The sequence below is a fragment of the Giraffa tippelskirchi genome, chromosome 4 (genome assembly GCF_054371585.1).
Source record: "Giraffa tippelskirchi isolate mGirTip1 chromosome 4, T2T-mGirTip1v1.2.pri, whole genome shotgun sequence".
Lineage (NCBI taxonomy): Eukaryota > Metazoa > Chordata > Mammalia > Artiodactyla > Giraffidae > Giraffa > Giraffa tippelskirchi.
In genome coordinates this window covers 196116822-196139357 of record NC_137278.1, presented here as the reverse complement: position 1 = coordinate 196139357, position 22536 = coordinate 196116822, and the positions used below count along the sequence as shown (strand labels likewise).

The 22536-nt window shown below is 48.2% G+C and overlaps 1 protein-coding gene across 26 annotated transcripts; it reads left to right on the top strand.

Annotated features, from left to right (window-relative positions):
- The first annotated feature begins 2238 nt into the window (after window positions 1-2238).
- On the top strand, window positions 2239-19679 carry PEX5 (peroxisomal biogenesis factor 5). Of its 26 annotated transcripts, none has more exons than XM_081588003.1 (16): window positions 2239-2378; window positions 4045-4207; window positions 4522-4557; window positions 4890-5022; window positions 5453-5584; window positions 11130-11235; window positions 11780-11870; window positions 12263-12373; window positions 12633-12725; window positions 13228-13347; window positions 16067-16210; window positions 16410-16480; window positions 16858-17070; window positions 17309-17474; window positions 17793-17950; window positions 18298-19679. In XM_081588003.1, exons 2-16 carry the CDS (start codon window positions 4061-4063, stop codon window positions 18497-18499), a joined length of 1923 nt encoding a protein of 640 aa, XP_081444129.1. In that variant the 5' UTR covers window positions 2239-2378; window positions 4045-4060; the 3' UTR covers window positions 18500-19679. The 26 variants fall into 26 exon arrangements, with proteins under 26 accessions (XP_081444129.1, XP_081444142.1, XP_081444148.1 ...); XM_081588009.1 differs by lacking the exon at window positions 2239-2378 and adding an exon at window positions 3289-3423 and having other exon boundaries at window positions 12284-12373; XM_081588000.1 differs by lacking the exon at window positions 2239-2378 and adding an exon at window positions 3289-3423.
- The last annotated feature ends 2857 nt before the right edge of the window (window positions 19680-22536 follow it).

Below are 22536 nucleotides of genomic sequence, written 5' to 3'. Positions count from 1 at the left end.
AGAGTAGCTCCCTCTTGCTGAAATTGGAGAAAGCCTGTGAGCAGCAACAATGACCCAGAACAGCCAAAATTAAAGAAAATTTTTTAAAAAGTGCTTTAAAATATGTATATTAAATGCCATGTAATTTAAAATATTTAAGGAGATAATTGAATTTTTTTTTCCAAAGAGTAAGTCTAGCATAATGCTTAATAGCAGGGATTCTTGGAGTAGGTTTGTAGGTCAGGGATCATCAAACTATGTCCTATTGTCTGTTTCTGTACAGTCTGTAAGCTAAGAATAGTTTTGATATTTTTAAATGGTTGAGAAAAATCAGAAGAATACTATCTTGTGACATTAGAAAATAATATAAAACTCAAACTTCAGTGTCTATAACAAATTTTATGGGGTTATAACCATTTGTTGTTCAGTTGCCAAGTCATGTCCAACTCTTTGCGACCCCATGAACTGCAGCACTCCAGGCCTCCCTGTCCCTCACCATCTCCCAGAGTTTGCCCAAGTTCATGTCCATTGAATCGGTGATGTCATCCAACCATCTCATCCTCTGTTGCCCTCTTCTCCTTCTGCCCTCAATCTTTCCCAGCATCAGGGTCTTTTCCAATGAGTTGGCTGTTTGCGTCAGGTGGCCAAAATATTGGAGCTTCAGCTTCAGCATCAGTCCTACCCAAGAGTATTCAGGGTTGATTTCCTTTAAGATTGACTGGTGTGATCTTCTTGCTGTCCAAGGGTCTCTCAAGAGTCTTCTCGAACACCACAGTTCAAAAGCATCAATTCTTCGGTTCTCTGCCTTTGTTATGGTCCAGCTCTCATACCTGTACATGACTACTGGAAAGACTATATGGACCTTTGTCAGCAAAGTGATGTCTTGGCTTTTTAATACACTGTCTGGGTTTGTCATAGCGTTCCTGCCAAGAAACAATAGTCTTTTAATTTCATGGTTGTCACCATCCATAGTCTTTTCTTTATGTACTGTCAACGGCTGTTTTCAGGCGACAAATGAAGAGTTGAATGGTTGTGACAGAGACATACACCTGCCAAGACAAACATATTTTCTGCTTGGTCCTTTACAGATAAACTTTGATGACACAGCTTTGCTACTTACTAGTACAAACTTCGCATGTCACCTAACTTCTCTGTGCCTCAGTTTCCTCCTCATCTGTAATATGGGGATGATAATAGTTATTAAGTTATTTTGAGAATTAAATAAATCAATATTTGAAAAATGCTTTAGAATAATGTCTGGTGCATAGTAAATACAAGGTAGGTGTTTAAAAATTAGAGAAAATTTAGTTGTGTGTTTTTGGCCAAGTCTTATTTGTGAAGTGAGACCACAATTCTTACTTCATATGGGTATTATGAAGATTAGAAGTGTTAATGCACATAAAATGTTAGTGGGATGCCTGGATTTTAGTAAGCATTCAGTAAACATCAGTTATTATCATTCTCCTGCAAGTGGCGTACATAGTGAGTTATTGCTAATCAGTTACTAAATGCCTAGCAGAGCTGAAGGTTATGTGTGTGCTATATTTTGAATGGTACTGGGATCTGGTTGCCTTGATTTTCTGACATTCTACTATATCATGTGCTTTCAGTTAAACATTGCTCTGTCCAGGGATCCTCTTTTTTTCGTATTTTTATTGAAGTATGATGACCTTCCCTGGTGGCTCAGTGATAGAGAATCCACCTGCCAATGCAGGAGACATGGGTTTGATCCCTGGGCCAAGAAGATCCTCTGGGGAAGGAAAAGGCAACCCACTCCAGTATTCTTGCCTGGGAAATCCTGTGGACAGAGGAGCCTGGTGGGCTGCAGTCCGTGGGGTCATAAAGAGTCAGACATGACTTAGTGACTAAGCAACAGCAACAACATTGAAGTATGGTTGATTTACAATGCTGTTAATTCCTGAGGGATCCTCTATTTAAAGTATGCACTTTCCAAAGGGGCATCCCTTCTTGGCATGGTTTAGTTTATTTAGGTACAGGTATTTGCTTTACAATGGCAGCCTGAGAACAGAGAACAGGCAAGGGTTGGGATCTCTGGTAAAAAGGTAAGGAAAAGGAGAAATTTTGCAGTCTCAGATTTTCCCTGCCATTCTGTTCCCCTGAGGTGTCAGGGCAGATTCTCTACCATCAGGGACATGTATACACAGCCTTGCCCTTCTGGTCTCCACGGGCTTCCACCTTTGAAATCTACCGCACAGCCAGGAAGCAAGCCTGGCCCAGGGCGCCACCTGCTGATAACCTTCCTCTCCTGCACCCTAGGCTGGGATGGTACACTTTTTTTTTTTTTCCGTTTGGCACACACTTCTTGCTCAACTGCCCACAGCCCTGAGCACCTCCTGCCCTTCTTCATGACGTCAGGACACCCTTGGACTTGGAGGCCGGTGAGATTTCAGGGTTTGTCTTCCAGTGTCCTTGAGGTTTGACACCAGAGTCAATTTTGTGGCAGATGGTGGGACCTGAGGCTTATTCTGTGATTAAAAATCGTTTCTTGCATCAATAGTTCTGCTTTCCCAGTCTGGGCCGTGGGAATAGGGTCACCACGGTGACCTTGACAGGTGGTGACGGAGGAGGGAGGGGAGGGAAGTGACTCACTGTGCACCTTCCCTGTAGGTTACCAGCTTGAAGTCTCAGGATGTGTTGGACCCTATTTTAGTCACCGGAATTTGTCGTCATTTTGTGCTATTTTCCCCCAATACGCAGGTGTGGCTGAGGGATTCGGGGGCAGGCCTCTGTCACCATGGAAACTGTGACGCTGTCCTGCTAGGGACAGTTTGGAAGCGGGGAGGCCTGGAAGGTTGGGGAAGGCCCGGGATTTGACCTCCACTATTCCTGCGTTGATGGCAACCCACTCCGTGTTCTTGCCTGGAGAATCCCAGGGACGGGGGAGCCTGGTGGGCTGCCGTCTATGGGGTCGCACAGAGTCGGACACGACTGAAGCGACTTAGAAGCAGCAGCAGCATTCCTGCGTTAGGGCCTTTCTCTAAAACCGAGACCCAGAAAGGGAGGGAATACGCCGGGGTCACAGTGCGCCCCCCGGGAAGAGGCAGAACGATCTGAGCCCATGATCCGCGTGCTCGGCTTCCCCACAAAACCCAGGAAGCCCTCCTAGCTCCATTCTTCTTTGAGATTTCCATCAAATAAGTCCTAGCGTCCGCGATCTTTTCGAACGCGCTCGCCTAGTTGACACTGCACGACTTCCCCTTTAAGGCTCTCTTCCCCTTTAAGACCCATGACTCCGCCCATTACGCTGCGCAGCACACTTAAAGCCCCGCCCCCTCCAACAGCTTCCGCAGGGCAGCGGCGGCCGCGCAGCGGTCACTGCCCCTTTAAGCCCGAGCCCCGCCCCTGGCTCCCCGCCCCCTTCGCTCCTGTCCCCTCCGGCCAGCGCCAGGTGCCCGGCCCGATCGTGCGGCTCTGTGCGCGGCGGTGAGCTCTGGGCCCCAAGGGGCGCGAGGACACCTTCCTGGTCTTTCCCCCGCCCTTGCGGTGTCCTCGCGGGACGCGGAGGCGGGGCTTGAGCTGCTACCGGGGCAGGAGAGATGGGGTGCTAGGAGCGCGGGAGGGGTGGGCCAGGACCGGCCGAACAGGGGGAGGGGCCCAGGTGACTTAGGGGGCGGGAATGGCACCCCCGCGGTGCTCGCCGGGCGACAGGGGTGTGGGTGCCTGGACTGACGGCCCCGCGGCGTACCCCCTCTTCCCTGCCCGGCCAGTGTCCGCATACAGCTCAGCTGCGGAATGGTCCCCCTTGGTTCCTTGGGGTCCAAGCCCGTCTATGGGGGGCGGTCGCCGTCCGTCCCGCTGCCTGAGATCGCAGTCGTGGAGGCCGCTGGAGAGGCCCCGGCGGAGCGCGGTAGCCTTTGAGGGAGGCGGCAGGAGGGCACTGGCCCCCCGACTCCTGACAGAGGTGGGGGCAAGCCGAGAAAGCGCAGTGGCCCGCGGCCAATCACCTGGGACAGACGTCTGCTCGCCTCCCATAGATCCGGGCAGAGTTGTGGGTTGGGGAAGGGTTTGGCTCCTGGACCTCAGTTCCAAACCTCTGCCCATCAGAGAGCCGGCGGTCACCATGGCAATGCGGGAACTGGTGGAGGCGGAATGTGGGGGTGCCAACCCGCTCATGAAGCTGGCCGGGCACTTCACCCAGGACAAGGCCCTTCGACAGGAGGGCTTGAGGCCCGGCCCCTGGCCTCCAGGAGCCCCAGCCTCGGAGGCGGTGAGTGCTCTTGAGGTGGAAACCCCAGTGGGGACCTGGGATGGAGGGTCCAGATGCACACTTTGGGATAACTGCTTTCTTTATTGTGTTTCAAATAATAGCAGTTACCGCAGAGTCAGCTTTACTGTATTAGGCATTGAACAACTTTGTATAGAGGGAGGCAACCGTTTTATAGATGAAGGAACTGGGGCTCAGAGTTTTGTCACTTGCCCAAGATCATGTGAATGGAAGAGCTGGAATTTTTACCCAGGGCTGAGTTATGGGTCTGTGGTCTTCACTACTGTACCATATCATCTCTCTTTCTTTTGTCTTAGGTCTCTAAGCCTTTAGGGGTAGCCTCTGAAGATGAGGTAAATATAATAGTCTTTCCTGTCTCATTTTTTGTTTGCTTACTGTATTTTTATTTTAAACTTGGCTCACGCGTGTTTCAGTCTGCGGACTTCCCTGATCCAATGAGAGTTGCGTCAGCTCTCTTGTTTTTGTTTATGCTTTTTTTTTAAACTTATTTATTTTTAAATTGAAGGATAATTGCTTTACAGAATTTTGTCGCTTTACGTATTCTTTGAGCGTTTCCGAATCTATGGGTTCTGTGTTTCCCTTTCCTTGTGTTTGGCGTTTGCGTCCCTCATAGAATGGGCCCCTGTTCCTTGCTGGGTTCGCTTTACCATCTCTTTTCTGACAGTTGGTGGCTGAGTTCCTCCAGGACCAGAATGCACCTCTCGTGTCCCGTGCCCCTCAGACCTTCAAGATGGATGACCTCCTGGCCGAGATGCAGGAGATTGAACAGTCAAACTTCCGCCAGGCACCCCAGAGAGGTGGGTCCAGGGTCTGGTGTTAGGGAGGGGAATTACTGTTTTCTATGCAGATGGGGACAAGGGGGTTTTGTATTTGGAAGCCGCTGATATCGGGGAACTGAGTTACAGAAGGAGACAAATGGAGTAGAGTGTTTTCACATGTACTCAGGGCTTCCCTGGTGGCTCAGATGGTAAAGAATGTGCCTGCCAGTGCAGGAGACGCGGGTTTGAGTCCTGGATCTGGAATGTCCCCTGGAGGAGGAAATGGCAACCCACTCCAATATTCTTGCCTGGAGAATCCCATGGACAGAGAAGCCTGGTGGGCTACAGTCCATGGGGTTGCAAAGAGTCAGACACGACTTAGAGACTAAACAAGAGCAACAACAGGGTTCCTGAGGCCTGATGGAATGATGTGTATTTTCCTCAGTTCTCTCTCTGTCTCTCTCTGAAGCCCCTGGTGTGGCAGACTTGGCCTTGTCCGAGAACTGGGCCCAGGAGTTTCTTGCAGCTGGAGATGCTGTGGATGTCACTCAGGAGTATAATGAGACTGACTGGTCCCAAGAGTTCATCTCTGAAGTTACAGGTGAGGCTTGTCGTGGGAAAATCTAAAATGGTTCCTACAGTGCAGAGTTCTGCACTGTTATCCTCATTAATGTTTTTTTTTTTTTTAACCCTCATTCATTTTAAGATATAGAGTGATTTCAGCTGCTTATGACCTTTCTGAACTCTTGACTCTTTTCTATAGGGCACTGAACCAGGTTTCTCTTAGATGGTAATAGGGAATTGAAACTTATATTATGCAGAGGAGTGAGTTTGAACTGGTTAAGAGACTGTGAGGAGAGAGAGAACACGAGGAGTTAGGTTTTCTTCTTTTTACCTGGAACTTTATTATTGTAGTTTGGTGGGGAGGATCCACAGATTGGATGGGTGGCAGTGTTGCCTAGGAAGAAAGAGCTGTCCACAGCATCCCTGGGGATTCTGGCATTAAGTCGTCCTGAGCAGGGTTGGAGCCTTGGAAAGTGGAATTGTGGAAGTCAAACGCCTGAAGTGTCAGTCTTGGTGATGATAATAAAAATTAATAATATTAGCTAATGTTTACTTCGCCATGAGCTAGGCTTTGTTTTAGTGCTTTAAATGCATTGTCCATTTAATCTCCCTGAAAACCCTTGAGGTTGTTACAGTTTTTATTCTTAGTATATAGATAAGAAAACTGAGGCTGAGGGATTAAGTAGTTTGCCCAAGGAATCACGGCTTTGTAAGTGGTGGAGTTGGAATTTGACTCTGGGTTTGAATGATTCCAGAGTTGGTGGGCTTACCCATTATGCTGTACTGCCAGGCCTGCGTCTTAAGCTCTTCAGGGTCCCAGCCTAATTTTCCATATTTGAGTTGTCCGAGGTCATCGCACCCTGTGGGACTGCGTCTTCTCCCCTCAGCCTATCTGATGACAGGCCTGAGCAAGGGCCTTCTCTTCAGCTTTGCTCTTCCTGATTGCTCTCAAAGTGAGCACTGTAAGGCTATTTCCATTTAAGAAATCAAGAATAACAAGAGAGATAAAGGGAGAAAGTCACAAAGATTCTGGCCTCTCAAGGTCCTCCTGTCATCATAGTTGCTGAATTTTCATGACACGATTAATGACCTAATGGGTACCTCCCGCCCCCAGTCATTTTTATTCTCCTAAAGATAGGCCTTCCTCTACACACAGGACAAAACTCCCAAAATCTAGCAACTAAAACCTTTAATAATGCCTCCCTTTTCTTTTTTTAAATTGGAGTTTAAGGAAGAACAGTGGGTGTTCTTGGTTTCTGGGCACTTTATATTCCCAAAGCTAGTTGAGCTTCACAGTGACACAAGGTAGATATTCCGCCCGCATTTTATAGACACAGAAATTGAGTTTTGAAAGCATTAATATTTTGTCTGAAATCATTCAGTAACAGAGATGATATTCAAACTTATGTCTGACTCCAGGCTCCATACTTAGAACCATTACACTATCATTGAGAATCTTCTTTGGAATTGCCCCAACTGGAAAATCTGAGCTTTAACCACAAAGTTCCCTCCACCAGACTAGTACTCACCTTTTTGTACAAACCTTGGCTTTAAGTGCTGTCTCTTGTTACAGAGATACTTCTGTTATAACTCATGAGCATCAGTCATTTTTGATAACTCAGGAAAAAAAATCATTGCTACTATAACATTGAGATTGATGAGATTTTTGTTATTACAACTATTCAAGTGTTTGGAGCCACTGAAATCTTCCTTATCCTGTAAATGAAGAGCTACTTTAGAAAAACATGTTGGACCTGTCTTATGTGTTAAATTCTCTTTGGGAGATCTCTCTCTTCCTCCTCTTGTTTCCTGGAGGCAAGGATGTGGAAAACTGGAAAGGAAAGTTGAGCTGTGTGGGATCTATCTTCATATAAATGCCCTGTTGCAGTAATATATTGCTTTGGGTGTAGTGGCCCTTCAGGATTTGTTGAATGAAAGAGTTGAGATCTGGCAGAAAGAACTAGAGGGAACTGACTTCCTAGTACAGTCCTTTGTGGTATCTGCAGAGGTTTGGTTTCAGGACCTCTGTGGATGTTCAAGTACTTTATATAAAATTGAGTCATATTTGCATAGAACCTAACCTCCCATATGCTTTAAATCTCTGGATTAATTGTAATATCTAATACAGTGCCAATGCTTTGTAAATAGTCGCCAGCATGGGACAAACTCACGTTTTGCTTTTTGGAGCTTTTTGGAATTCCCCTGCCCTAACCCCTCTGAATATTTTCCATCTGTAATTAGTTGAATCCGTGGACGTGGAATCCCTGGACACTAACCTCATAGCATTTATGGCTGATAATTTCAGAGTCATGAAATAGCCTGTTTCTTTGTGGATAAGTAGACTTCAAGTTGAGAGAAGGTTATATTCTTTAAATATTTATTATTTTTAAGCCCCCATTATAAGGATTCCAGAATCTAGTTTAAAAGGAAACTGTTTTTTCTTGTTTTAATGTTGTATTTGGAAACATAGTTCCTGTGGAAGTTGCAAAAAACAGGTACAGAAAGTTTCTGTGTGTCTTTCCCTCTGTTTTCGCCGTTGGTCATATTTTGCATTTGTTCGTTATGTACAATATCAAAATCAGAAAATTGCCATGATCCATGTATCTTATTATATTTCACCAGTTTTACGTACTTTTATTTGTGTGTTTTATAGTTTCATGTAGTTTTATCACATGCAGATTTGTTTAACTATCACTGCAATCAAGATTCAGAATTATTCCATTACCACATGAAGCTCATTTTTTAGTCTGACATATTTCCTGATGGAACTCCAACCCTCCCGCCTTATTTGGCAATCTTCTGGGCCAAATAACTATCCATCTTGTGACTGCTCAGCTCTAGAGAAGAGAAACATCTTTAAGGGGTTTTGAGTTTATACCGCCTCAGGTAACATGGTGTGTGGGGTTTACGTGACAGTCATGAGAGATAAACCTGCCCTTTCATGGGAAGACCAGTGGCCAGAATTAGCAGATGGTGATTGGCGATAGATCTCCCCTTGATGGCAGCAGAAAGGCTGTGAAATAAAAGGAATAACAATCTCATTGTGATGTTTCCACTTTTGTATGGCTTTGCCTTGAGCAGACAGGAATGATGATAGTAGCTAATACTTGTTACTCTGTGCTTTACACTGGCATTATCCCATCTGGTCTTCACAAGAATCCTGGTGAGGTAGCTATTATTATCTCTATTTCACAGATAAGGACTTAAAAACTTAGGGGGTTGACTGATTCGTGGGGAGGGAGACGCGGGGCAGGAGACACACAGTGAGTCAGTGATAGAGCTGGGATCCGAGTGCAGGTAGGCTGACCTTAGAACCTGCCTTTTTTCTTTTTTAAATTTAATGAATTAATTTGGCTGTGTCAGGTCTTAGTTGCGGCTCATATCGAGAGGGCATCAGAGTGTGGGGTCTGTAGTTGTGGCAAGTGGGCTTAGTTGCTGCGCAGCGTGTGGGATCTTCGTTTCCCGAATCAGGGATCAAACCTGTGTCTCCTGCGTTGGAAGGCGGATTCTTAATGGACCACCAGGGAAGGCCCTAGAACCTGCCTCTGGACTACTGTGTTATTTAGCAGATATGGAAACTTCCATAGGTAGAAGTAGGAAATTCTGAGTTTTTGACAGTTGAGTTGGCGTTCATGTTTTTGGATGAAATGAACACACACTGAGAATCGAAGTGAGGTGGAGGCTCTGAGTCAGATGTCTGGTATCTAGGTTGGGTTGCTGGGTATCACTCTAGGATCTCCTGATTTTGGATAGTCCCTCCCACTCAGCAGGCCTTAGTTCCTTCAATCTCACAGGCAAGCAGATGGATCTGGTTTTCTATAAGATTTTCTCAAAAAGCATTGAAGGCCAGGTAGTATTCTTTTGATTATTTTATTTTACATCCTTTGTTGGAGTAGATTCCCAATGCCAGAAAATCCTGAATCTCATGGCCAGGATGGTTAAATACCAAATTATGGCTCTTTCATGATGATGCATCTCTGAGATTTTTTTTTTTTTCTAAACTTCCTCTTGTCCATTGTAGAGTCTGGGTCATTTCCTATTTTTTCTGTTGCTTCTTGTCCTGTAAAGGAGGATTGCACAGAACTGGTGATCTCTGTAATTTGAGGCCAGAATATGCTTTTGTGAAACACTGCAGCTGAGAGGAAGGCGTGACTGGAGGGTGAGGAGAAGGGACTGGTTATTTTTCAACAGAACAGGATAGGGGTATTAGGCATTTCCTTATTAGGTCTCCAAACTTGAGCCAACAGTCTAGCTGGGGTAAAGCAAAGAGAAATGTTGCCTGTAAATGCCAGTGAGGGAAATCAGGATATAAATGTTAGGAGCTCTTGAAATTAAGAGACCAAGTCCATGATCAAAAAAATTGTCAACCATATCTTTCATTTTATTGCTAATAAGTCACTTATTATTTATGATTAGGTGGTATCTGTGAGTCTTGATTTTTTTTTTTTCTTTTTCAGATTTTGGCATTGTTTTCTCAGATGTTGAGATTAGCTTGTTGAAATTATTCAGAGTGTCAGTTCAATGGAATAGAAAATTCTGTTGTAGATCAATACTGAGAAGGCCAACTTGCCTCCTTGGTGTTAAAAGTGGTGACAGAGCTTCAAAAGACAGGATGACCATGTATAAGGGCAAGAGGGCAGAGCAGAAGGAAGGAAGGCCACAAGCCCGTCGTTCACTTCATGTACTAATTCTTTAGGGCCCCTTTAAATTCTTTAATCTGTCTCTCTTTCTCTTTTTATTTCTGGCCTCAGAATAGTAAAGAGCAAAGTCCTGCAGGTTGAGAAAATTTCAGCAGCCTCATTTGTTATGTTTATTCTGAGATTGCCTTGGTGCAACCTTTGTCACGAGAGCTTCTGAGACAATTTCTGGAATTAGACTGAAAAACGTAGCTCTCAAAACCAATCAGAAGAGACAGAAGTCAGAATAGTGTTTATCCCGGGGTGGGGTGGTGGTGGGGGCCTGCGGGAACCTGCGAGGGAACTGGAGACAGTCCGTGCTGTGATCTGGAGTGTGTTCATAGGTAGAAATTAATGAAGCAGCACACCTAAGTCTGGCCCACTCTACATACTTTCATGTTTGTATGTTACATCTCAAAAAAAAAAAAGATCCAGTGGGCAGAGTGGACCCATACATCTCTAGGTCTGGCTCAGCATTCTGCTCCTCAGATTCTCTTGGTGGTACGTTATGTTAGGATGAAATATGAGCCTCCTGTGGCCTGGAGGGCGTGAACTGTATAGACAGAGGACAGACAGAGGCTTGATTAAGGAGTGGGAGAGCCCATGTCTCCTCCGGTCCCCTGAGGTCCCTGCGTCACTTCTGAGGAAGCTGGAGGCCCGGTGCCTGCTGTCTTAGCGAGCACTCTTGTATTGGGTCCGTACCCCTCTCCTGAGCCGCCTCATTTGGTCTCCTGTCCTCAGCTCAGTACGCTTGTCCCCCAGGCCCCTGGGGAGTGGGTTGGATATTGAAAACTTGGTAGTGTTTTTTTTTTTGACCAGAGGTGTCTGCGGGATTCTGCCTTGACTTGGTTCATATTCTCCCCTCCCTACTCCCTCGCTGACTGCCCACACCTCTGCTCCTTGCAGACCCTTTGTCTGTGTCCCCGGCCCGCTGGGCTGAGGAGTACCTGGAGCAGTCAGAGGAGAAGCTGTGGCTGGGAGAGCCGGAGGGAACGGCTGCCGCTGATCGCTGGTGAGTCCAGCCTCTTCTCTCTGGATGAGCCCCTTGGAACGAATGTTGGACAGTCCCCTCCCTCAACCCCCTGTCTGCTCCCGTGCCCCTTCAAGCTCCTCCATCCACATCCTCAAACCTACCTGTAGCCCCTTCATTACCTACTCTAAGGCTTCTACTTGTACTATTACCCAGTTCATTTATGTCTCAAAAGTAATTGAGTCAAGAACCCTAACTGTTGTACCAAGAATTCATAGCTTTATCTGACGCACCTGTTTCCCTTTAATTTGGAGCCTGCTACTGTCTGTTACTTCTCTCTGTCCCAAAGATGGTTTGCGGAAGAGAGAGGTAGAAGCATGTAGCTAGTGCTCTGTGCCTCCTGCCCAGAGGTCCTTCTTTAATGTAAAGCGGAATTCGTGGGTCCCCAATCCACGAGAGTGGAGTGAGGTCACCCTCTCTGTTCCCCAGAGAACTCTTTAACTACTGCGGGCGGGGAGTGGGGAATGGCGAGGGCAAGGTAGTGGCAGACCCGAGTGTACAGTTAGCGCATCCTCGCCTGTTCCAGGTATGATGAATACCAGCCCGAGGAGGACCTGCAGCACACAGCCAGTGACTTTGTAGCCAAGGTGGATGACCCCAAGCTGGCTAACTCTGAGGTGAGCTGCATCTCACCATCACTGCTTCATCTGAGAAGTCAGGGGAACCCTTCCCATACCCCCGTTTAGTTTAAAGAGAAAGAGCTGGGACCCGGGGTCTACTCCTTCCTCTCCGGGGAGCAGAGACTTAGGACCCTGCCTCTTCCCCCAGTCTTCTTGCCCCCACTTCCTTGCCTGCTAACCCTCTGTCTTTTCTGTGCCTTCTCCCATCTTTAGAGCCGGAGATCCCCCTCTCTTTGCTCTCCGCTTTTTCCAGGGTCCTTAGCATATCTTGTCTGCAGCTAGAGGTGGTCCTCAGGGGGAGGGGTCAGTGCAGGCTCCTCTGGGCATGGTCGAGAGGGCACACCTGCAAGTCCTCTCCCAAGTGGCCTGTGTGTATCTCTGTGCCCCAGTTCCTGAAATTCGTGCGGCAGATTGGCGAGGGGCAGGTGTCCCTGGAGTCCGGCGCAGGGTCAGGCCGAGCTCAGGCAGAGCAGTGGGCAGCAGAGTTTATTCAGCAGCAGGTAGGCTCCTGTCACCTCCCAGCCCCACCCCAGAGCTGCTGGTGCCCCCGGCCGTGGGCACCCACGTGGGGTCCCAGAGGGTGAAGGGAACCTATTGCCAGCTTGTTTGGTAGCATCCAGGTCCTGAGTGGGCGGGAAAGAGATTCTGAGAATGTTCTTTTTAGAAGCACCCAGGTCGGTGGTGTCTAATGGGTGTTCACTGGGTGTTGAGTAGGTAGAAAGTTGGTGGTGGTGCTATGAGCAGCCTGCTTTGTTACAGGGTACATCAGAGGCCTGGGTTGACCAGTTCGCAAGACCAGTAAACACGTCTGCCCTCGATATGGAGTTTGAACGAGCCAAGTCGGCCATAGAGGTGAGAACAGCTGGGGAAGGGTGACTAGGCCAGGAGGAAATGCTCCTGTGGAGAGAGTGGGTGTCCCAGCATCAGAGATGATGGACATGGTATTTCATAACGTTCTGGATCATCTGTGTCAGAGTCACTTGGGATGGGGTGTGAGTGTGAGTGATAGTGTCTCAGTCATGTCCGACTCTTTGTGACTACACGTACTGTAGCCTGCCACGCTCCTCTGTCCATGGAATTCTCCAGGCAGGAACACTGGAGTGGGTTGCCATTTCCTTCGCCATGGGATGGGGTGGGTGCCTGTCAAAAACACCAGTTCCTGGGCCTCCCAGACCACTGAGTCAGGATCTGGGAATAGCATCTAGGAAGAGCAGCAAAGGAAAGCTTTTTGGTGATCTGAGACATGTGGGAAAGGAGGAGCTTCTGCCACAGGGAGCCTGTCCTAGCGGCACTGAGAGCGGGACAGGGTGGTCACAATGTATCTTCTTCCCTATCTGCCCTCCCTCCCTTACAGTCTGATGTCGATTTCTGGGACAAGTTGCAGGCAGAGTTGGAGGAGATGGCAAAGCGTGACGCTGAGGCCCACCCCTGGCTCTCTGACCATGATGACCTCACGTCCGCTTCCTATGACAAGGTGAGAAGCAGCTGGTTTCATGTTGCAGGGTTTCCTTCTTTTATTGTCTCTCCTTTAATCCTGAATTTGTAGGGTACCCACGTTTAAGTAATCATTTTCTTGAGCCCCCTTCCGTGAAAAGGAAGCCTGATTACTCCCTAGCATGCTAAGTCACTTCCATGGTGTCCAACTCTTTGCGGCCCCATGGACTGTAGCCTGCCAGGCTCCTCTGTCCATGGGATTCTCCAGGCAAGAATACTGGAGTGGGTAGCCATTCCCTTCTCCAGGGGATCTTCCCGACTCAGGGATTGAACCTGCATCTTTTAAATCTCCTGCATTGGCAGGTGGTTCTTTACCATTAGGGTCACTCCATGTTCTTCTCCAGTCATTGAGAGTATTCTTTATTCTTGGGATATAAAAGTTAATAATAATAACAATAATAAGTGACATAGTACCTGAAATAGAGGTTTGCACATGATGCATTAAGAGCACAGAAGAAGGAGCTCTGCTTTGGAGGTTGGCTGAAAACATTTTAAGAACATTGATAGCTTCTTTGGTGGAAAATGTTAGGTAGTAGACCATCTCTGCCCTCCAACTTAGTATCTATTTACTTATTGTTTTAAAAAATTAATTTATTCTTTTGGCCACGCTGCAGGGCATGTGGGATCTTAGTTCCCCGACCAGGTCCCCTGCACTGGAAGGCAGACTCTCAACCTCTGGACTGCCAGGGAAGTCCCCGTTTTTAGATTCTTGAACCCTGTTTTGACATCATTGATACCTTGGGTGGGATATTGCAAAATTAGGGTTAGAAACATTTGAATTAATGTTCCACAAAAATATGCTAACCTTTATTATCACATATGAACAATCCAGATTTTATCTGCCTTTTGCTGTTATTGAATTATATGTCAGTAGTAGTTTTTTTTTTTTTTCAGATGTGGATCTGACTCTGTCAAGTAAATTCATGGATCTCTGAATATAAATTTTTTTATTCATGGTCCTTAAATTTGCAAGACTGCAGCCATACCTTGAGCAGCTATTATAGACTGTTAAAATGAAGGAGAAAATTCTGTGGTGGGATACACTCTACTTAGTAGTGACCCTGTTTTTGCAGTATGGCCCTATGAAAGTTTGAGCAGACCAGACAATGGATCAGGCCTAATGATTAGATTTTTTAGGCTGCAACAGTGATCCCAAGCTTATCCTGCAGCTTGTGGGTTGTTATGGGCTTCCCTGGTGGCTCAGACAGTAAAGAATCTGCCTGCAATGCAGGAGAACCAGGCTCGATCCCTGAGTAGAGAAGATCCCTGGAGAAGGGAATGGCTGCCCACTCCAGTATTCTTGCCTGGAGAATCCCATGGACAGAGGAGCCTGGCAGGCTATAGTCCATGGGGTTGCACAAAGTCAGTCACGACTTAGTGACTGAGCAACAACAACATCCCAAGTCCATCTCCTGTATGTCGTGTTTCTTAAATCTCCATTGCAATTATTTAATTTTTTTCTGTCACAAATAATTTGCATCTGATGGCTTACAGTGGTTTAGAACTTTGTTGGCAGGATTTAAGCATTTCTGGTTCTTGAGCTCTTTCCCAATGATAGTGAAGAAGGGCCTCATCTATGTCCTTATTTCATAGTTTCATTCTGGTTTGTCCTTAACTGTATTCAGAAAGGGCCTTGCCCTTTTGCATCTTGTCTTCATTCTGGTGTGTTGTATTGTGGTGGTGACCCCTGCTCTCCTCAAAAGAGCGTTTTGTTCCCTTGTCACAGTCAAATGCTTACTAGGAATCCATTTTACCTAACACCTCTCTGCCGCGTGGACGGCCCCGGGACAGGACTCAGCACAATAGCATTCTAACCCCTCAAATGAGAACAGGACGTGACTCTGAAGCCTTTTCTACCCTCAGGATTTTGGAATTTAGCTTTCATTTACTATCGTGTCGGACTCTTTGCGACCCCGTGGACTGTAGCCTACCAGGCTCCTCCGTCCATGTAATTTTCCAGGCAAGAGTACTGGAGTGGGTTGCCATTTCCTTCTCCAAGGGATCTTCCCAGCCCAAGGATCGAACCCGGCTCTCCCGCATTGCAGGCAGATGCTTTACCATCTGAGCCACCAGGGAAGCCCCATTTACTATCAGATACAAATTAATACTAGTAACTTTTAAGAATGAAACTGGAGAATAAATTAAGTTTTTCAAAGTGCTTGAACACATACTATCCTGTCAGTGTGCACCGGACTCTGTGAGCTGGGTGAGGGTTGCATTTGATTAGCAGAGCCTCAAATCACATTTCCTTTACTTGTTATCTCACTATTGCAAGATAACAAGAAATGCCCTTTGAATAGCTAAAGAGAGCTTATCTCATACCCTAAGCAGATCCTGTTAAAAAATGTGCTCTGTCCAGTGCTGGGGAGTCAAGGATGTGGAAATATCAGCCGATAAAGACTTCCTAAAAATAAGTTTAATTGCAGTGTGGATCAGAGTTTGCCAGGCTTTCCAGCTGCTGGGAGCAGGGTAGCAGCGTGGGCACGGCGTGGGGTGACTTCACTGTGGTCGCGGACAGTCTCCTTTGTGACATGGAGGGTTTGCTGGCATTTCTCCGGATCCCTTTGTGGAGGCCCTCTGCTTCCTCTCCACCTCTCGCCTGTCTTGGTTGTCGTCTCTCATTCCCGCTGCTCCATAGCGGCTCCCTCTGAGATTGCTCCTTCCGGGACCGGGTCTCACCTGGCTTCTCTTCCTTGCAGGGGTACCACTTTGAGGAGGAGAACCCCCTGCGGGACCACCCCCAGCCTTTTGAGGAGGGGCTGCGGCGGCTTCAGGAGGGGGACCTGCCCAATGCCGTGCTGCTCTTCGAGGCGGCCGTGCAGCAGGACCCCAAGCACATGGAAGTGAGCGGCTCCTCCTTCTGACCTGATTAGAGAGGGCTCCACCGATCTTGAGGGAGGCCCTGAGGCCGGTAGTGCACAAGGGTTAGGGTCTGGGTGACGGCCTGGGGTGGGGGCCTGGGAGTGAGACGGTGAGTCTGTGGGGAGCCAGAGGAAGGGACGATAACTACACAGGTGATGAAATCTGGCACCTTCTCTCTAGGCTTGGCAGTATCTGGGGACCACCCAGGCAGAGAATGAGCAAGAGCTTTTAGCCATCAGTGCGCTGCGGAAGTGAGTACTCTGAAGAGGGGGCGCGGGTGGGGGAGGGGTGAGGTGGTCTTGGAGCTCTGTAAACAGCGTTTAGAATGACACGTCCAGGTCTTCTTTCTGGCCACTAACAAGTGTTTTCTCATGATGAAACTCTAAGGTTTGGAGTGAACTTGGGAATAATTGGCTCCATTCCCTCCCCAGCTTTTGGTTTTATTTGGGGGACCCTGGCTGGTTCCTCAGCTGCTGAAATGTCCCCTTTCTCAGATCTGTGACTTTATTAATAACCCACCAGTAGGGGGTTCCTCTGCATCTGAATGGAGGGAGTTGGCAGGTAACTCTCGGCTTGGACTGCAGGGTGCCGCTGCTGAGACCAGCCCTGTCCCTCTCGGTCTAAACAGGTGCCTGGAGCTAAAGCCAGACAACCGGACAGCCCTGATGGCACTGGCTGTGAGCTTCACCAATGAGTCCCTGCAGCGGCAGGCCTGTGAGACCCTGCGAGACTGGCTACGCTACACGCCGGCCTATGCCCACCTGGTGGCACCCGGGGAGGAGGGGGCCGGTGGGGTGGGCCTGGGCTCCAGCAAGCGCATCCTGGGGTCCCTATTGTCTGAGTAAGTGAGGGGCTCCTGGGGTGGCAGGTGGTGACCAGGGAGAGGGAGGACCTGGACAGTGGAAGTTGGGGTAGATTGCCGCTCAGTTCTGGGGGGATGGGAGACTCAGGGTTGGAAGGAAGGAAGGGTGCAGGTGGACGGTTGCATCGTGGGTATGTGATGGGTTAGTGAAGAGAGTACTGGGAATATAGATGTATCCATCCACCTGCCTTTCTGCATCTTTGTCTTCCTCACCCAGCTCCCTGTTTCTTGAAGTGAAAGAGCTCTTCCTGGCGGCTGTGCGCCTGGACCCGACATCCATCGACCCTGACGTGCAGTGTGGCCTGGGGGTCCTCTTCAACCTGAGCGGGGAGTATGACAAGGCGGTGGACTGCTTCACTGCTGCGCTCAGCGTCCGCCCCGACGTGAGCATCTGGGGAGGAGGGGAGAGAGGCCCGACTCTGTGCCCCAGGGAGGAGTCATTTGTTGGGGCCTTCAGTGTTACGAGGTGTTTCCTTCCAGTTCTGTGTCCTGGTTTCCTTGGGAGAACTGGGAGGGGAAGGGCGGGAGTCCAAGCCCGGGCTTAGGGGAGTCTGTGGGGGTGAGTGGTTATGTCGTGACCTGTGGAGACAGGAATGGGATCGTAACATGCTAGCGAAATAGAGTGGGGAACCAGGGGAGATGGGGCAGAGTTGGATGTGAGCCTGGCTGGTGTTTCGAACCCTTGGCCATCCCTGTCTTAGGACTATTTGCTGTGGAATAAGCTAGGGGCCACCCTGGCCAATGGAAACCAGAGTGAAGAAGCAGTAGCTGCGTACCGCCGGGCTCTTGAACTCCAGCCTGGCTATATCCGGTCCCGCTACAACCTGGGCATCAGCTGTATCAACCTTGGGGCCCACCGGTAAGAGTGTCTGCTGAGGAGGGAATGAATGAATGAATGAGTGAATGAACAAATGAATGAGTGAGTGAATGAATGAATGAAAGAGTGAACAAGTGAATGAGTGACTGAGTAAATGAATGAAAGAGTGAACAAGCGAATGAGTGACTGAGTAAATGAATGAATGAGTGAACAAGTGAATGAATGAGTGAATGATTGAATGAATTAACTCCTCCCTGCCGTGGGCCCTGGCTCCTCCTCCTCTGATCTGTTACTTGACCACCAGGCCCAGCTTGCTTTCTCCCCTCGTCCCCTGACCTGCCTCCTTCCCTGGGTGTCCTCTCACCAGCTCTCATGCTTCTGCCCTGCAGGGAGGCTGTGGAGCACTTTCTGGAGGCCCTGAACATGCAGAGGAAGAGCCGGGGCCCTCGAGGTGAAGGGGGTGCCATGTCAGAGAATATCTGGAGCACCCTGCGTCTGGCCTTGTCCATGTTAGGCCAGAGCGATGCCTACGGGGCAGCTGATGCCCGGGACCTGCCTACCCTCCTGGCAATGTTCGGCCTGCCCCAGTGACAGTGGGACGGGCTGCCCTGCGAGTGTCTGCTTGGAGGGGTCCCTGCTCTGGACATGATTCCCTCTCCCCAAATGGGCCTACCAAGGGGGCGGGCTGATGACCACAAGAGGTACCGCCTCTCAGGGGCTGCCTCCGCGTAGGGGTGGGTAGTCTGCATTCTAGTTCCTGCATAATTGTAGGAAAAGGAGCCGTGTCATCGGAGCCCTTGGTAATTCAAGGGCTGTCCGTCCAGCTCTCTATCTCTGCTCATCATGCCCTTTCTTGGTGCTGCTTTTTGGTTAGGACCCAAAGATAGAGGGTAACTGTTGTCATCAGCTGCCGTTTCTGATGGGTCTGCCACATTTGTAACATCTCTTCTCCCCCGACCTTTCCCAGGAATTGAAAATCACGCAGCCTCCTCAGGCAGTGGTGTGGGGCAGGTCCTACCGAGTGCCTCTGTGATGACTGTGTCTAGGGTGGCATGTGAGATTGAAGTGTTGGTCTGGCTCAGCAGAGCTGGGTTTTAGGGGTGCTTGTAGTTCTGTCATCCTTGGACCTCCCCTGGCTGCAGCTTGGGTTTCCTGGTTGCTGCTCACGCAGTGATGGGCATCATTGTGGGAGGGGTCTTCAGGGGCCGCCGGGGTCAGTTGCTGCAGAGTGGGTGGGGGGAATGGGGAGGAAGGCTTGTTGTGGACTGAGCCTTGAAGGGACCAGATGGGCTCAGGTCCAGGGCTCTGGTCTGGGGCCTGTGGAGGGAGGACAGAGCAGGTGGGACAAGGACTGTCCTGAGTGCGGCCATCCTCCTCTGCTCAGAACGACCTGCGAATTGAGCCAGCTCTTCTGGAAAGCCAGTTCAGAAATTGCCACCTTGCCAGATCCCCAGCAAAGAGGGGGTTCAGCATTACCTTGAGCCTCTGCCTTCCTTCTTCCCTCGTACCACCTCCAGAGGGGGAAGGTGAGCATGGATTCTGCCAGGAGACACAGTCACCCCAGAAATGCCTGAGGTGGCCATGAAGCCGCTTGCCTTGTCCTCAGTAGCTAATGACCAGAGAGATTTTTTTTTTAAACTACCATGGTCCCAAGGTTCCATCCTGAAATTTATTTTTCTTTGTATGAATATGTGTAAATGATTTAAAAAATAAAGCTGTAAAATATTTGTATGAAGAATAAATGAAACTGACATGGCTTTGAGTCCTGCAACTGGGTGTGCAGTTGGTGTGGTGGGAGGGGAGTTGCTGTTTGGAAGTTGGTGTTCAACAGTTTTTCTCTCTTTATCCTTCAAATTCTCACTGAAACATCGATTACCCAGCATCTACCCAGTAATTATTCAGCACCTAATACACAGGAGGTACACGAATGAGATGGCCAGGGTCCCTGTGTTCGTGGCGCTGATGGTTTAGCAGGAGAGACAGGTGTTTAGCAATCATGCATCTTTTACTTGTGTTACTTCAATACAGAAAAATATGGGGTACAATATAATTGCTTGGTATTTTTTATTACAAATTATTACATGGAAAGACTTCAGTAGTCTTTTTCAATGCTTAGGGCATTGAACTGCCAGCGTTTCAATGCTGGCTCTGCCGGGTTTTATCAGAAACTAGAGACATATCAAGATGGGTCTCTATCCTAGGGAAAATTTTTAATATATGCATATTTATATTTGGAGCTAAATGTCTGTGGCCATGGTCTCTAAAAGAGAACTGGTTCAATAATCCAGACAGTGAAATATTATTTAGCTATTTAGTTATATTTAGGGAACAATATCCAATGACAAAGCTGACAATATAATGAGAAAGAAAAGGTTAGCAAACATTTTACAAATTATCTCAAGAGAAGATGCATTGAAAAGAAGAAATTCCCAGTATGTTAAATGTGTCAAGATTGTGAGCGACTTTTGCCCTGCTTTGTCATACTTCTCTGTAATTTACAAATTTCCTTAGTGTGTGTGTAATACTTTTATAGAAAAAAAAAGACATTATGGGGAGGAGAGCATCTGTTGCTGGCACCTGGGTCTCTGAAGGGGAGTGGTGCAGGGCCCACAGTCCTGGGAGTGGGCTGGGCAGGCTGATGCAGAAGTTTGTGGTGTGGAGATAAGGAGAAATGTCTGGCAGAGTAAATAGCCTAGGAGTTGAGTTAACTTCTGGTTTAAGCAAAATCTCCAGGTTGATCTGCTCTGCCTTGTGTTTGGCAGCATGAAGATGTCCAAGTGGATGCTCTTCTCTTCAGGGCCAGATGCATCTTGAGGCCACGTCAAATTCAGCCAGTATTTATTGTGCCCCCATCATGAACCAGACGCTTTTGGGTACCAGGGATGCAATTCACAAGGCAGACAAGGTCCCTGCTCTCACGGCTAATGTACTAGTTGAAGGAGCAACAGAATAAACAAGTAAAGAAGAAAGCCTCAGGGACCTCTCTGGTGGTTCAGTGGCTAAGACTCTATGCTTCCAGTGCAGGGGTCTTGGGTTTGATCCCTGGTCAATGAACTAGATCCCACAGGCTGCAATTAAAGATTTCTCATGCTGCAGCTAAGACCCAGGGCAGCCAAATACAATGCACAAATAAAAAGAAAACCTCAGTCAATGTGCTGTGAAGAAATAAAATTGCATGTTGCTGTAGAGAGTACAGTGGAGGGTTTGTGGGGGCAATGTTAGATAGTGTGGTCAGAAAAGGCCTTTGTCGTGAGGTGGTCTGAGCAGGAGGAGCCAGCAGTAGGGGGTGCGGGAGGAGCCAGTGGTGTGGGGGGTTCTGGCGGGAGCCTGATTGAGGTCCCAGGGGGAATAACAAAGGCTCTGATCTGAGTCCAGAAGAACCCGTGCAGTCCAAGGGGAAGGAGCTGGAGTGTGGGGAGAGGAGGAGTGGCAGACAGGATGGAGGTGATCAGGAGCATGATAGCTGGGCTCTTTTTAATTATGGTGGAGAACTTCAATCTAAATTCCACAAGAAATCGCTAGAGAGTTTTAAGCAGAAAAGTGACATGGTATGATTTAGTTTTAAATTCTGGGAGCTTCCACGGTGGCTCAGTGGTAAAGAATCCGCCTGCCAATGCAGGGGACATGGATTTGATCCCTAACCTGAGAAGATGCCACATGCTGCAGATCAACTAAGTCCCTGCACCACATCTGTTGAGCCGGTGCTCTAGAGCCCAGGAGCTGCAACTACTGAGTCCACGTGTAGCAACTACTGAAGGCTGTGTGCCCTAGAGCCCATGCTCCCCAATAAGAGAAGCCACTGCAATGAGACGCCCGAGCACCACAGTTAGAAAGCAGCTCCTGCTCACCACAACTAGAGAAACCCTGTGCAGCAATGAAGACCCAACACAACCAAAAATAGTAAATAAAAAAGACAGCTCTGGTTGCAGGGTCTAGGCTGGAGATGTGTGGCAGAGAGATGCAGGAAGCAGGACGGATTTTGTAGGTACAGCTGTTAGAACTTGCTGCTGGACTGGATGTAGAGGGTGAGGGCAGGAAGTGAAGGCTGACTCCTTGGCTTTTGGCCTCAACAACTGCAGGAATGGTGTTGCCCTCAACCGAGAATGGGGAAACTGGGTGGAGCAGGTTTGGGAAGGAAAATACCAAGTTCTATATGGAATATGTGAGATGGAAGGCAGAGATCTCTCCAAGTATAGATATCAAGTGTCGATAGATGAATTGTATATGTAAGTCTCAGGAAAAGTCAGGGCTTAGTATATAAATTTGAGAGTCTTATTTATATAGATGGTGTTTAAAGCCCCAAGACTGGATATGTTGTCCTAAAAACTTCATCTAATTTCTTCCTTCCTACTGGCTCTTTTAGGCTTTCCTGGTGGCTCAGTGGTAAAGAACCATCTGCCAATGCAGAAGATGTGGGTTCAATCCCTGGTCCAGGAAGATCCCCTGGAGAAGGAAGTGGCGACCCACTCCAGTATTCTTGCCTGGGAAATCCCATGGACAGAGAAGCCTGGCGGGCTAAAGTCCATGGGGTTGCAAAAGAATCAGACACGACTGAGCAACTGAACAACAACTGGCTCTTTCCTTTCATAAAATAAGCGTGCTCAATTATTTCTCATGCTAAATGGAAC